Below are 16,582 nucleotides of genomic sequence, written 5' to 3' on the forward strand. Positions count from 1 at the left end.
CGCCACATTCACCAGCAGTTCTCTGTACTGGCAAACAGTGTTAGGATATTTTTTTGGAACATCATTTCAAGTCTGGTGAGGCGCTATGACAACAACTCTGTTCTCTTGCTGGGTGACAGATTTCCAGTGCTCACAATAAAGCCTTGTTACTTCCAACTCACAGGTACAGGTAATGAAATTCAGGCAGCTGGCCTGACACGTGGAGCGGAAATCTCATCTCGCAGTGCCACGGGGCAGCTGGCTGCGCCGCACACCTGTAATGTGCTTTGCTGCCTTCAGGCCCTGTGGGGATGACTCCTCTTCCTGACAGGGGCCTGCGGAGGATGTGTCAGCAGCACTGGCCTTTGTCACACTGTCATCCTCTCCCTCACATGCCACTCGACCAATTATCATCCTCTAACCGTCTTTTAATAAATCCGAATGATCACCTGAGGTGGTCGGGTGATCTCCTTTAACTGCATCACAGGCAGAAAGAAAATGTGTTTCATCACAGGATGTGTTACAGAGCTGTGTCACCTTAAAGGCTGATTGACTGACTGAATGATAGAATCAATCGAAAGGAAACATGAGCACTACAGTGGGCGTTTTATGACATCAAATCCTTACTCACTGCTGATTGATTATCTATAATGTCAGCAGACAACCTTCAGTGCTTGCTAATGCATTGCAAGACAGCAACCAAATTTGCTCATAAGTCTTTCATTCTTTCACTGCTGGGGAGCCAAAAATGAACCATCTATTATGTCTGCAAAGCTAGAATATGCAACCTAACCATCACACCCCCTTGAGTTATTGAATAAGCTTCCTAGAAAAGGACTAGCCATGCTTTGTGATCTAATATCCTCTCAACATATTTCAAAGTGAAGTGAAGTGTCCTTTTCTGTTTTCATCCCCGGCTGTATGCTATCTCTGTGTGACAGCTGGCTGTAATTTAGCAAGGGTTTGTGAAGGTGATTTACTCAGCCACACCTGCTCCAGGACTGTGCACATCAGAATTGTCTAGTTATTTCCATACAGGCACTTCTCTGACCAGGGCTTATGATATTCCTATCATTACCCATGAATGAGATATTACACAGAAAGAAGAACTAAAAGAAAGTATTGTATTCTGAAATATCACTGTCTCACTACAGCAGTGAAAGTTGCCGTTTTTGAAAGGCAGGAAACTCTGCACATCCTTGCACATTGATTCTAACTTATCTGCTAATGCACCCTCTTTCTTGTAATGCAAGCGCATTCATAATTAATGGATCCTAACATGCAAAAAGTTGATTTTTGTCAATAAATATTGTTAACATAGTGACTTCCACCAGACATGCAGCAGATGTAAATGTAAATGTATATTTGAGGCTGAATGTCATACTTCAGCTGAAGAAGATCATAGTTTGGCTAACAGGGTTATTTGGCAAGAGGAGAGGATTAAGTTTATTGCGTCTGGTGCTTTTCTATAAAATGGAAACAGTCACATGTGAATGTCAGTGTGACGTGGGCACAGACAGACAGTTTAATAGGATGACCTTCTGTGACAATGTACTGTATGTCCCTGTGGTGTGTGAGACACCTGCCGGGAAGCCTTTCCAACACACGATTAATGCCACAAAATACTTTGTTAGGTTTAGGAAAGGATCCCGGTTAAGTACATCACATATGTTGCATTACGTACAGTTTCCTGGGTGAAAGCCCTGTGTTTCACCCATCCACCCACCCCAACCTCCTCCATACATAGACTTTTTTTGCTCTTTATACTACATCATCTTGTTCTGAGTATCTAAACACTGATGGATTAACTAAAAGTATCTTTCGAGGGGCGTAAATGTCGATATTTGATGAGCTGGGAGTGAGAAAGGTCTGCAGTTACACATTACTGAGGAGCATGTGATCTATTTGCAGTACTTTTTTTAAACATTACAGATAACACCAGTAATGTTTTGTTACTTCAAGATTTTCAGGGGTCCACTTATTTGCTGTCGTACTTTAAGTTAAAATGGAGGGTTGATTTCGGTTTCGTGGTCCAGGACATGCTAGCTTGGCACACGGGCTGCAGGTTGGGGGCCAAAAGACAAGAAACCTACCAGAAACTCATCAGTTGTCTCATTTCCATGTGGCATCTTCTCAGCTTGCAGGTTAGTCACTAAAGGCCTCTGTATACGTTGAACAAAATAGTTTGTATGATGTGTTATTCAACCATGTCTAAAGGCAAAAATCTGCTGGCCTCACTTGAAGGCAGAGACAAAAGCTGGATCCCACTGCCTCCCTGATCTCTTTCTTTTGCATGTCTTTGCAGTCTTCAGGCACTTCACACAAATGCGGATAATGTTGCATATTTTTGGACTGTTTCTCCCTCAAGGCATTCATGGTGTTGCACTCTGGTGTATACACGAAAAGTGCTCTAAGGAAGGCGCCTTTGGCGAAGCTGGGCTGAGTAATGAAAAGTCATCTAACAAGTAGTGTATCTCTGACTCTCTTCCTTTTGATATCTTGCAGTTAGTGAATTGAGCTGAGTCAAGCTGAACCGTACCATGCAGAGGAAACAAGGCTAATGTGACAGAACTGCAAAACTAACTGTGATGGAAGTAGACAATGGTAATGGAAACGGAGGGCAGTGTGACAGCGGATAGTGCAAGGCAGGGCAGGGATTGGCTGGTCTGACACTCTCATCTCTGGGGTTGAGTGTCAGTGAAGTTGGCTGAACTACTTTTGAACCCGACGCTGTGCAACCTCCTCTACTGCTGTCTGCTGTGACTGACCCCTCGGCTGACAGAGCTGTCAGCAACCCGGCAGGAGAGAAACTCTGTGGTGCACCAGGATTTTACCATCTCATTTTATTTTTTTGAACTGTGACAGGGTTACGTGGCTTTACTTTATGTAAAATTCAAGACTAACATAGGCTGGAACATTTCTCATTTCTCACATTTGTTGACAAGGTGTATTGAAAAAATGAGACTGAAAATCCTGATTCAGGGATAGTCCAAGCATTATTCAAACCCTGAACTCTTACTGTGAAAAAAAAAAAAACATACATTCATGAATGTGCATTTGCTCCTTGCTGCCAGCTGTGCCTCCAAAGCGTGGGAATAATCGCGTTAGCCTCTTCTCGTGTTACCACCCTATTGCAGCATCGTCACTGCCTCTTTATCTGGCCTGAGCCTGATCGATCCTGATGATTATTAAGCTTAAAAGCTTCGGCACTCCCTTCCTACTGTCTTTTCTGTTAATGAAGACCAATTCCCATTTAAAGCAATTGCAGTGGTGTCAAATTCAAAGCTGGATGTATTGAAGTGTCTAAGTAAATTAGGCTCATGTTGCCTGACACGTGTAAATAGCTGAGAAGGAAGCTGGGATTAATAAAGGTTTCTCACTCCGGTAGACGATATACGATCCTCGGTCGAGAGAATTTGCTTACGTGTACGTGAAATCTGAACCTACTGTATTGAAACAAAACAAAAACCCCATGTAAATGACTGATGGAGCTAATAGAAAGCCCTGAGACCAAAATGAGCAGGTTCAACCTCCACCAAGCCAAACTCAAACATTCTGCATTTTCCCCTTGCTAAGGTTTTTCTTTCACTCAGTTTGATGGAAGCAATCACGGCTTTGTTATGGATTTGGCCTCTGCCATATGAGTTATTGACGGAACAATTGGAGTGGAAATAGGAGTCGGCACACGGCAAGGTCTCCCACAAGGACATTTCTATTATTTTCAAGCTGAGGAGGGAAAAAAAAAAAAGAAGAAAATCTGCCACTGATTATCTAACGCACTCACATAATGTCAGTCAGTATAGCCTGGCTAACGTCACAAATTCAGTTAGAAGTCTCCCTGCGTTCCAGAGGATAACGCTGTCACTTTTGACAAATGGGCTGTTTAGACCTTTATGACTGCGGCTGTGACTAAACCAGGAAAACACACAAGGACATTTCAGTCATTTGTCCAATTAATTTTTAAATGTTGGGGAGTTGTAGTGACAGTGTACAACTTCACTGAGAAATCCCAAAGGGGCAGAGTTACAGAACCAGGGTCGTCTGAACTGCACTGTTGGGGATGTGGTTTGGGGGCGTAGATCTGGTCTCTGGAGTGAGACCAAACGGTCTGGTCTCTTCTCCGAGGGCTGTTTAGTCAGACTAGCTGGCCATGGTGATTAACATTTGGGGCCTGAGTGACTCATCCCTGCTTCAGCCTCAACCCAGAGACAATTACAGCGAGTCACAGCACTCCAGCAACAGACACTCCATCATTACCTGTGGCTCAACAGTGCACAGATGACACTCTGTGCATCTCATCTGAGTCAGACCTTCTATTTTCAGGGGAAATCATTTCTATCCATCAACCTTTCAGATGTGTCTGTAAACAATGCAAATGGGGGTGTTGGCAGATGGTGCTCCAATTACCGTGCATTTGTAAGGTTGTTCAAAGTGTTGTTGATCAGCATATTTCACGTACAGTCTCGCGGTGTGACAAGCTGTACTCTGCTGTTTTATGCCCTTTGTCTTTGCCATAGGTAATTAATGTCATTGTCATGTTTGCTTGAGTGAAGCTGGATTCTTCTGATGTCTTTCATTCTCTGAGAATGTCTTTTAGTTTGTGAGCAGAGACGGGGCCACGTAATTAGGCGTGCAAAGATTACGATCTGAAATATTTTGTGATTTTTCTTCATCAGCTCTCTTCAGCACATTGAGGACATTCTCATCAACGACCGGTCAGCCGATTCAAAGATAAAATGTATCACCGTCACAAAAAAAAAACACTGTCAGCAGTGACAAAATACTCCTTTTCTTTGATTAGCAGTGTAGTCAGAGTGAAAATGGGACAAGGGGAGGCGAGGAGCATTTCTAGACGAGATCCCCAGAGGTCTGAATAAGTCGCAGTTAAAGTTGCAGCTGAAATTGAAGCGTAGGGAAAATAAAGTTGTAAAAGAGCCGAGCAGCAGTGAGATTCCAGAGGCAAAGTCAGAGCATCTGAAAGAAAGTGTTTCGAATGCTAAACATTAAATGAGAAATACTTTTGCCGAGTTTACAGACTTTACTTTTATGAAAGTGGGAACTCCACACTGACGGCCTCTGATCACATGAGTACTGCCTTTTAATGTTCCTTTGAAGTTATTATTTTGCAGGACAAATGGACCATCTGTCCTGCATCCTTAATGCTCAGCTAACTATTACATATACATCAGCCAAATTGAGTAAAAGCAGACGTACATCTCATTCTGCGCATAGACGCACAAATGATTTGGTTAGCCACTTTAATGACCTTTGCTCATCAGCCCTGGATGTTACTGCACCCTTGAAAAGTAGATGAGTTCACAAAGTTAATCCATCTCTATGGCTTAATGACGCAACACCGGTCATAAAAAGAGAGGACGGAAAAGCTTCATACAATTACAAACTAAACCTTCTGTAAGTGTTGTTTCACATTATGAAAGGCATGTATCAGGACGGGGCTGAAGATGCATAAATGACATACAGGGCTCTGATTCTGAGCACTTATAGCATAATAATAATCAATGTTTTTTATGTGCATGGGTCGCTCATAGTGATAAATTATTACCTGACATTGCTGTTCCCCTCAGTTCTATGTAGCTTTGTGGCGACTTTTAAGTCATTCCTCTGTTCTTTGGACTTTTGCTTAATATTTCCTGCTATCTTTGCTTTAATCTCTAAATTGCTTAACTCTTCTTTTATATTTAATGCAGTGTCGGTAAGTATTGTCACTGTTACTGTGAATGCATTTGTTTTTTAAAATATCTGACAAAACCATGTGGGACTGTAACAGCTTGTTCTCTATTCACATCCTATTTTTTACTAATTCAGTTTGTCAGCACTTCTGCAGGGCTCCGGTTTGCCCGGCGAGTCACTGCTGTCAAACTTGTCAAAATGTCACCCCAAGGCACTGTGGACCAGCCGCTTTTAACACACTAATGTCAGAGCCAGTTCCAATAAGGCATTAGTATTTACCGTACATGATGGGACAAGAAATCATTCTTTAGCAGCATCATCAACAACAGTTTAACTGAGCATCCGTTTCTTCCTTATGCTATTACACATCAACCCCAAGACAGTTAAAGGGGATTTTATCCAATGTGGAAATTCTCTCCAAGTCATTTATTGTAATTTCACACATATTTCTAGTATTTTCATACAATTCACTCTGTAGGAGTGCAGTGAGCTCCCTCAGCGTTCTCCAGAGATGCCGAGGTTATTCAGAGTACAGTAGGAGGTATTTAAGGCGTACTCCATCTCTAGTGCGTTTCCAAGCAGCCTGCAATAAGTGGGAGGCTCAGGGGGGTTTGGAGGGCATTTAGAAGTGGGACACGGTGGAGCAGACGACTCCCCATCAAGCTCCCTATTAACATCACCCTATGCATGTGTATGCAAGCATTATGCTTCAGCTCCAACATGAAGCACACAAACACTGGCTGCATTATTAAATGTGTTCCTTTAAGAGCCCACTGTCAGGGAGGGAGACCAGGAGGGGCACTGGCACAGGATGGACTCTCCTCACTGGAGAAAAGCCTTTTTTTTTTTTTTTTTCAGTCACAGTGATTCTCTATGGACGAGGTGAATAATCCTGTCAATGCTGTGCGCAGGCTGCCAAAACACTGTGAATTATGATCCAATTATGATTTGTTTTTCAGCGGACTTCCAGGATTTTCATGTGTCCGTCCTTCTGCTTAACTGGAAAGACGAGGCAGGCCAGCACACAGGAGTTGGTTATATAAGAGATGGAGCTTTACACTGTTCCTGTTGTTTTTATCTTATTGACCCAACTTGGAAAGCAACCCACACTGGCACTTAGCATACAGGCACGCAGGCTTCGGCGTGACCCTCATAGTTGAGCCCAAACCGACGTGTCAGTTAAAGGCTCCCAGACAAGTGGAGATGGTGATAAAATGGTCATACATGATAAGACACCGGGAGAACTCATCCCTGCAGCTGCAGAGGTGATATTCAGAGCGTTCGGCTGAACTGTGATATCTTAAGTGCATACAGGAACAGCGAGTAGTGGCCCATAGACACCTCGGATGGAGGTTCGTCTTAAAAAGAGGAGAGATATACCCTCCATGGGCCCCAGAAGCACTTCAAAGAGAGAAGAGAGTGTGACTCATGGGTGGCAGCAGAAAGACATGCAGGCAAGCTTCCTTCTGACCAGCATTACTGGAGAGATTCAGTGCTCTCAGCCCAACCAGCTGTCACTCCCTGCTGTGGTAGGTGAATGGACGATGTGGGAAGCTGCTATTTACAGTAATTTCATCTACTCCTTGAGGGAGATTCAACATCTCTCCTTTTGTGCTATCGCCGTAATGTTACACGAATCTCCAGCATGTCCATGTCATCCGCACTGCAGGAGTGGAGTGAACTTCCTCTGTGTCCTGTCTCTAAATCATCCCAAACCCAGCTCACTGATGTGGACAGTGTGGGAGATTAAGGTTGGCACTGACAATTATCACTTCTCCCACCACTCAGGATGTTAGATTAAAAAGGGCAATCTTGAAGATTTCAGTGGTGGTAGCTTTGGTGACACCTGTAGTCACTAGTGGTACAGCAAATGTGGTTTAGTACTACAGGTCACAGAGTTCTGGGGACAGTAAAACAAACTCTTGTCGTATTAATGAAAAAGTCAGACAACAATTGGCTTTTTTCCATCATTCTGTGAGCAACCGTGGTCTGATTTGATGCTCCACTTGGCAAGAGTCTGCGGACAAAGCTCACTAACAAACACGCTTTCCATGCAATTCCTCTGACTGCTTCGTATAAAGGTCAACTCATGTTTCGCCAGTTAAATGCTTTTAATATGAAGCTGCAGCAACAGGAAATGTTCAGTTTCCATTAGCAGTAACTTAATACAGCATTTTTGTGGTGAGACCGAAAGCCAGTTCGTTATACTACAAATATATGAATATTTCAAGGCTTTCATAGTGGCCATAGGCTCAGTCACCATTGTGTTACCTCACTGGGCGATAGCGACCTAACAGACATTTATTTAAATGAATAACTTTAAACATCTATTCAGTCTGACACCTTGACAAATGTGGGATAACTTGTATTAGTCACTATAGAGCTCCTGCTACAGCAACAAACGTCCATCATCAACATCATAAAAATGTTCATGTTATTGCAAATTCAGAGATCTGTCCACCTGACTTGAACCTGAATTATGTTACTAAGGAATTAAAATACATTTTTTTCTCCTTTGTTTTTCTCCCCCATCACATTTAGAACTACATAGGCTGCATGGATAAAAATACCAAGTGATGATGATAAAAAAAAAAAAAAAAAATGTGCTGGATATGAATAAATGAATGGGGAAATGTGACGTCTCAGAGGACCAGATATTTTTCCAAAGATGGAATGCTTGAAATGAGCTTCAATTATTAATTAGCAAGAAGCAGGAGGAATGCTGAGGAAAGGAAATGACGGGGGGAGAAAGAGGAAAGGGAAAGGTTGGAAAAAGCCACAAGACTTCGGCAATGCTAGCAGCTTTGTGATGTGATAGTCAACTTAGCCTGTGACAATGTTAAAAATATTGTTGAGACGGTAACATTTAACACAGCCCACTTAGTTTAGTGTGTTGGCATGCTGCCATTTGCTAATTAGCACTAAAAATAAAGTTTATTTTTGCAGATACTCAGTCATAATCCAAAAATTTTCACCAGGCCTGCTTCTGCATTTGGAGCTCAGTATAACCATCCAGCTGGCTAAAAATTGACAGCATGGAGGCATGACTGCTGCTCAGGAGGCAGGGTGGGTTACTGATCCCCAGCTCCTCCTGTCCACATATCAAACTGTCCATGAGTGTGTAAAACGCTTACAGCAGCCTGTAGAAAACCTGCCACTGCTGCTATCAATGTGATGGCCAAATCTGCCCTCTTATTCTAACCCAAGTGGGCAGATTTGATAAGAAAATACCAAATGCGACAGGAAGATGGAGAAGCATGTCCAACAGAAAGCTACTTAATTTTTCCCTAACACATGCTCGCTGGGGGACACCGCCAACAAAGCCTGCCTTACGGCAACCCAAACAGGACATATCAGCTGAAACGTCAAGATGATCCTCAGCCCCAGACAGACCGTCAATGTCGGCAGGATACATGGTTTGACGACCGTAAATATCTGTACAAAATTTCATGTCAATCCATCCAATACTTCAGACATTTCAGTGTGGACCAAAGAGTTGCACTGACGTTTCCATATCAAGAGCTGTGCTGCTGGCGTGGCTGAGAAGCCGAGCTCTTGTACTGATGTGTCCTGCAGATGGCGCTTTCAGAGCACTGCACTCATGCACCCAACAGTAGAGACAGTCTTGGAGTGTATTGAGCAAGAAAATAACACAGTTGCAATTGTCAACCAATCTGTACTCTCTGCGAATAGACTATTAAAGCTTACACACACCCAAAGGCCACTGGCACCAAGCAGTGGCTTTGAACTTCCCGGCATGGCTCATTACTAATATTTACCCACTAATGGCTCCTAAAACTCATCTGGATCAAAGTTGTGTGTGATAGTTCCACACATACTATTTGCTATAATACCCGCCTTCAGGTACGATTTGGCTGCCAAGAATTATCCAATCAAACATTTAATGACCTGAATAAAAGGAAGAGGGGACGCAGAGGAAATCCTTAACTCTCCCCGGGTCGGTCAGGACTGATTTTAGTCCTTCGGCGACAATTAACTGTGTGTCGAAAACCAAGCAGCCGCTAGAGCAACAGTCCTGGCCCCCAAGTCACAGAGGGGGAAAAGGGGAACACACACACACGCACACACACACATGCACAGGGACGAGAGATGTAAGCTATTAATAGTTTGTGAGCTTCACCCTATCAGAGCAGTAAAGTGGCTTCTCTGCTCAGCTTAATTGCATTTCCCAACACAGTAGTGTTTCTCATCATGGTTGGAGTTTCTTTTTGTGCGTCTCCTGGTGCCAGTTGTACTCATCTAACCATCGTACCCTATCTGCTAAGCATGGCAAAGATAGCGAGGAAAAACACAGCAGCAGGAACGAGCGATGTGCATTAAAGCAGCATGAGGCTCGTGCATGAGCTCCAGTGTGCGTGAGCACGTACGGTATATGTCTACTTCTGTTTGGCCAAATTTCCTCCACAAGTTTTTTGAGGCAATAAGGCGTCCTGCAGATATTGGTTTGTTTTGCTTCACTTCCTCTTTTCCGTGGGAGGAGAGAGACAGAGCAGGATAGCACTGCAGCACCTACACTGCATGGCCAGAGACAGCCTCCTCCCCTCCTGAGCACTCAGCCTCTCTGTAATGGCTAAATACATCACATTCACCTTTGTCTAACTGCCTACACAGTTTACTTAATAGTTGTGCAGCAGATATGGCAATATAAAGGTATCTTAACCCTTACCACCTATACATTTCACAAAGGTGCTGCCCACATTTTGAAATATTTTTATCTCTCGCCTAGGACTATAGCCTTTGCTCCTGGCGGTAAGATACTGATGTCTTCCAGTTGACAGAGGCTCAGGCCTTTGGGATGAAGCTGCCAGTGTTTTCCCAGGCGACTGAGCATATTGGTGGCCATCTGCCTCTCTGCAAGCAGCGCCTTCACACTGCGCCAGGCTGCCCACCCACTGAGTCCAGAGGCCATGGGCGCTCTGCCCTCAAAGACCCAGCACCTCTCTATCGTTTGGCCTTTTTGACATCTTTAGTTAGTGACTGGCAGTGAGCTGAAATATAAGAAAATACGAAACTATGTCAGTTTAAATAAAGATACACAGTAAGACAAATTTCCAGTCTTCAAAATATTAATATTCCTCAGCTTTCGTCCTCTAAAGCCTCAAATCCGAAAACACTTTTTCAAAGCAGGAAGGGTGGAAAAATCCTGTCACTCTCAGAATCATCTGTCTGTTGTCACTGTGTATGACTAAAACATGAAATGATGAATATTCCTTCAGGCAGCATCCTGACAAGCAAAAACTAGCCTCTTAAATGCGTTGCCTCCAGGCATGTGTAGCGTTACATAATGAAGCTCTGCTGTGAAATCCATGAAGATACCCAGCGTTACACGCAACTACAGTATGTTCTCTCTGCAGCGTGACGGCTTCTTCAAATACACGGAGGATAAAGACAATACTGAATAAACAATGAATGCATTAGCATGCAGAAAACAGACACATGTAGTACGCAAATGTTTTTGATGGCTACGTGACACCTGTATCAGGGAGAGAAGACATTTGTCTCATAGCTCTGATTTGAATATTGATCGCCATACCTGGATTCCTGGCAGAGACTTGGACTGGAAATTCCCACCGCTACGCTAACAGAGTATTTACAGTACACAAGTCATTTGTTGCTGGCAATGCACTTCCACTACCCCCTTAAGCTGCCAACTGCTGACGTGTGACGCTCTGCTCATTGCACACAATCCTAGTAGCATCATTATCAGAAGTATCGTGAGAGATCAGGCTTCTGAGTACAAAGGAGATCCCTGACAGTTTTTCTAGGTGGGCTGCAGACTGGAGGTATTTATTACAAAGATGGAGATTTTTAGGAAACTCTTCCAGTTGTCACAAGCCCGAAACTCCACAATGACACATACAGTAGCGAACAACGGATCTAAAAGAGAAATTTTACCACTGAAGCAGCGGCTGTCAGCAATTATTTTACATCCTGTCTTGCCCATCCTTCCCCTAATCTGTTTACCTCGTTTTATAAATGGACCGTCATTAGGAGCAGGATGAAACAACAGATTTGGGGCAGTGGGACAGGATCTGTCAACTCCGTCTTGCTTATAGCTCACTTTTCCCCGTGATCAAGACAGCAGGCTCGGTGGTAGAAGTGGATCCTGTGGTTTAAGTCTGATCAAAAGAAGCTTTTTTTTTTTTTTTAGTCAGTGGGCTGTCACAGCACCGGCAGAGAAATAACAAGCAATTCGTCGGTTGAGGAGGAATAACCACCCCCTCATAGGCTGTTTCCAATCCCGGCACTGGAGTATCAGCTACTTCCTCCCAGCCGAACATTCACGTAATTAGCCACCAATACTGCTCACCCTCTCCAATCAAGCAGCAGCTTTTGAAAGTGAGGCACCATGGGGACGATTTAATTACCCTTGACACGAAAAGGACCTCTTATAGCCCAAACCCTCATTGATGGGACTGAGAGCTTATTAAAACACTGGAGGGCTGAAGTTTCCCAGAGTAGTGACGGTACCGTGGTAGGAGGAAGGTCTTGAAGATAGTTTTCAAGATGGCTGAAAGAGACACTTTCCTGACACCTGAGTTTGACAGTGAAGCCAGCGTGTGGTAGATACACACTGATACGGACCAGTGGGCTGTCAGGAGCCTGTCTCCGGGTCATTGCCTCTCAGCGAATGTTTCTCCCTTCATATAGGCTACTTTCTGTAGCACACACATAGGCTCAGCCTTACCTTTCTGTAGACGATCATATTGGGGGAGTCCTCCTCCGGATCAGTGGTGCCCACGCCTCCCTGGTCTCTGGACCCCTCCGCCATTTTCACTCAGTCCTGTCGTAGAAACAGACAAACCACATGAACGCAGCACCAAACATCCACTGGACGGTGGAAGAACACAAAATGACGATTTGATAAACATCAGTCAGCGTTTCTGTTTCCCCTGGGAACCAACATTCCTCCAACCTTTATCGTCATGACATTCAGCTGCCAAAATGCATGCTGCTGTCTCGGAAGGGGGACGCCTGTCACAGTCGGGACAGATACGAGAGCTCAGGTAGGCTGATGTAAGATGAATATTAACGAAGCTACAAAGTCAAATCATGGGCATAGAGTGCCGCAGTGATTCACAAGCAGGTGTACTTGAGGGGAACTTCTGCAGCTATTATACAAAAGATTGTGGAGAAGCTCAACTAATTTGAAAAAATACTGATTATAATTATAATTTTTTTTTTTTTTTAAATATATGCATATTTTAGGTTAGCTGTAACACCTGAACACCTGTAACTGAGTGTGAAAATGAGCAAGTATGACCTGAGGGGGCTAAACAGTGGATAGATGAAACAGTCGGCTAAATGTAACGCATAAGCAGTTCAAATAAAAAGCGTTAGCTAAAAGTAATGGATGTTGAAATAGCTGGATTAAAGTAAAGGATAAATACAGTACTTACTGTACCTACTTGACATAGTTAACTTAGCTGGATAAATAGTTGGGGTAGATGATACACTTGAATAGTTCACTAAAAGTAATGGGTAAATGACTGAAATACCTACAAATAATGGATAAATAAAATTAAAAAAAAAGATAAATAAGTTATGCCGCTCAATGTTGTTGCAGTCCAAATGCCTTCCCGCACATTAACAGTTCACTTGTAAAAAAAAAAAATTATCGCAATAATACCCACTTTTTACATAATCAATAGTGTTAGATAACGTCCAATTAAAAATCAGTTCAAGTGAACACATTTGAACATTGGGTGGTGTCATTGAAGCTTCTGACAGAAACCACTGCAGTCCAGCACATCAGCTCAGGGGGGTCAGGACGGCAGCAAGTATACAGCATGAGTGTCTATGGCCAGCTTGGCTGTGAGGATGTTGAGTCATCTTTCTTCATAAGAAACTGATGATCATAATGCATGCACCCTCACTGAGGTGTGGGAGTTTAACTGTGGTCAGCGCCAGCCTCCATGTTTGTTGTTTTTATGCTAAGTGTTAGTTAGCGATGACTCCATTGGTAGCAATCATATGATGGTTACCTCTGATCTGCCTGCGCTCCCCACATTAACACGCCCCAAGCTTCATTCTTTGAGAGCTGCTGTCAAGGGATTTATTTACAACTTCTACACAGTCCCCAGCGCTTACTGTAGGCTGTCTCCACTCTCCCTCCCTCCCTCTCACTCCGTCAGGAGAATTAATTCTGCTTAACGAAGGATTTCCATAACCTGCGCTGACGACTGGGCTTCAGCGAGCCTCTGTCGCCCCGTCTACCCTTTGCCACTGAAGGCTCCCATGTGTATTAAACGGGTTAAACCATTTGTTAGTCCTTTAATCGTGTGGAGGAAAGAGGGGTGAGGGGGTGGATTACACAGTTCGACACATTCATGATTTTTGGTACTTATAAAACACAAAGTGTGAGAGGATAAAGCTGCCAGGGAAGAAAATAATGAAATGGCTCACCGGGCCTCACTTTTCACTGTAGCAGCTATTTGTGTTTGAAAAGAACTGTGATGAGCTATTGAGGGGAGAAAGCACAGAGGAAACACACTGTCAGGCACACATGAGCAGGCACAATATGAAATCTTCATACATTACTGAATTAGTAACACTGCATCTTGCCAAGGGGCAGCCGCTGGCAGGGGATTTGTACGAGATGAATTATGTAATTTTCGCCGTGCAATGTAACAAGTTTGAGCAACTGTAAATAACGGCTGTGGTGGAGGGAGAAGAAAATAGAAATAGTTAAAATTCAGCGTGTCACCGGCTTGAACAGCAGCAGACATGTAAGGTGGCTTTGTCACCGTAGTTGAACACTTTAATCTATTACACCACGGAGCATGGTGATGCGCATGAGTGAATAAGTAATCATCCGCTCTCGCCTTATTGTTTGTTATTGCCACCAGAAGTGCGGAGTGCAGCACTCCCCATTGGCTAACGTGTCTGTGTTCTTTTTAGAGTCTGAGCACATTAGACAGCTAATCTTTGCATCCGCCTCAAGGGCCGTATGGAAAGACAAGGCAGTATGGATTGCATAGCACCTGCTTAAAGAAAACAATAGTGTGCCAATAGGTCCCCTGCGGACAGGAAGCTGTAATTCTAGAGAACAACTTCCTCCCAATTGAGCTGCTCAAGCATGCAAATCAAACTCCACAGAGGGCCCATCCAGGATGTTAATTGAAGGCTTGTGTCAAAGTGATGGAGGACGGACACTGAGAGACAACCAGAGAGCACCAGCATGCCCTCATGTGCCGTACAAGTGTGTCCCCTCGCATGCACAGCCTGAAATCCAAGCACACAGTAAACACCAATTTATGAGGAGACAAATACAAAAGGACGTTGCACACACACACATATTCACAGGGCAGAGCCCCCTGCAGTGGTTCAAATAAACAAGCCAACAGATGCCCAGTCAACTGAAACAAACTGAATAAACTGGAGTTCACACACAAACATGCACAGAATGAGCCGTGCCCCAGATACACCCTGAACCACATTGTGACTGTGTGAGTCCCAGAGCCCTGTTCGGTATCAGCAGGCGAGCGGCCGAGTGCCATGCAACATCTGTGACACCTGACAGTTGCCATTACTGAAGCATTCATTACCTTAGAAACAAAATAATGCCTGGTCCACTCTGCTCCCCCGGTTGGCTTCCCCCTTAGCAACAAGCAGCAGGCAGGTTCATGGTATAATTGGCAGAGGGGGAGAGAAGGGGATGAAGAAGACTGGGTGATGAAAGCAGTGAAGCAGCGAGAAGGAGAGAGAGAGAAAGAGAGAGAGAGAGAGAGAGAGAGAAGCTGGCTGGTCACTGCAGTATTCCTCTATTCCTCCTCCTCCTCCTCTTCTTCTCTCTTCACCAGTCCTGCCTTGCCCCGGCAGTTCAGGAGATCCTCACATGTGTGCACCTCGTTCATCCCCCCTCTCCCTCTGTCTGCATGTGCTCGAGTCAGAGCGAGAGCGAAAGAGTGAGTGTGTGTGTAAGAGAGAGAGAGAGAGCGAGCGAGAGAGAGAGAGAGTGAGAGGGAGAGAGGGAGGGAGGGAGGGAGGGAGGGAGATGCTGTGCAATAGAGAGGGGCAGATCAAGTTAGAAAAGGGGGAGGGATGAAGGAATTAGAGAGAATATAAAGGAAAGTAGAGGGAGGAGAAAGACAGAGAGAGAGAGGCTGTGTGTATGTGTGTGAAGCAGAGTGTGTTTGTATGTGTGTGAAAGAGGGGGGGGTGGGGGGTGGGTGGGGGGGGTGGATGAGAGATGCACACTGCAGCAGCGCCCACCGATGCTGAAAATGAGAAACATTTCATTAGGAAGATATTGAAATGCTAATATAAAAACAAGTTACTGTTACTGAGTGCACACAGACGCCGGGCTATAAATATACATTCCAGACTGTTTGAGCGAGCAAAGCTTTTCATTTACCATTCAAAGCTTAAGCGTGAGAGGCTGCTGCTCATTGCTTGTTTCCTTAAGAAGGCTATGATCCAAACTTAGACACATTTCCACAACTTATATTTGCTCTTCTGAAGCGTTCATCGCCCCACATTACTATAAGTTCCATTTTGGTGCTGCAGGATGGCAAACATGCACTCTGTTTCTGTCTCCAGCTACTCCGCTCTTGCATGTCTGTGTTCTCCTCGTTCCCTCTCTCTTAAAGGAAACTCTGGAATCATTCAAGCTTAAATGGCAACCCGAACGAATGAACCTTTTTTCCTGCAATAAATGAGATCCCAAAAGCCCCCGAGGAAGATACTCCAGAAATACATGGCATGGCCAATTTGTGAATGCGTGCATGGAGAGCGAACACACACGCAGACACACAGCCACACACATACAGATGTTTGTGTTGACAGAACCAGTTCACCAGTTATCAAAGAGCGATCTTGCATCTCTTCGCTGTGTGTTCTTTCCTCTTTCAGCTGTTATGGAAGCAGGGGTCCTGGCTCTGTGAAGCCC

General features: G+C 44.2%; 1 protein-coding gene across 4 annotated transcripts in view; it reads right to left on the minus strand.

Annotated features, from left to right (window-relative positions):
- Window positions 1–15,730, minus strand: part of LOC143331398 (regulator of G-protein signaling 6-like) — a 40,434-nt gene extending 24,704 nt beyond the window's left edge. The window contains exons 1-3 of one of the 4 annotated variants that reach the window (XM_076748227.1): window positions 15,240–15,605; window positions 14,098–14,152; window positions 12,380–12,475 (exon numbers count right to left, since the gene is read on the minus strand). In XM_076748227.1, the coding sequence (XP_076604342.1) occupies window positions 12,380–12,463 (84 nt within the window). In that variant the 5' untranslated portion in view covers window positions 12,464–12,475; window positions 14,098–14,152; window positions 15,240–15,605. Of the gene's footprint in view, window positions 1–12,379; window positions 12,476–14,097; window positions 14,153–15,239 lie in introns of all 4 variants that reach the window. The other 3 variants (XM_076748229.1, XM_076748226.1, XM_076748228.1) reach the window with 3 other exon arrangements.
- Window positions 15,731–16,582: the final 852 nt, after the last annotated feature.

The sequence above is a fragment of the Chaetodon auriga genome, chromosome 14 (assembly GCF_051107435.1).
Source record: "Chaetodon auriga isolate fChaAug3 chromosome 14, fChaAug3.hap1, whole genome shotgun sequence".
Taxonomy (NCBI): domain Eukaryota; kingdom Metazoa; phylum Chordata; class Actinopteri; order Chaetodontiformes; family Chaetodontidae; genus Chaetodon; species Chaetodon auriga.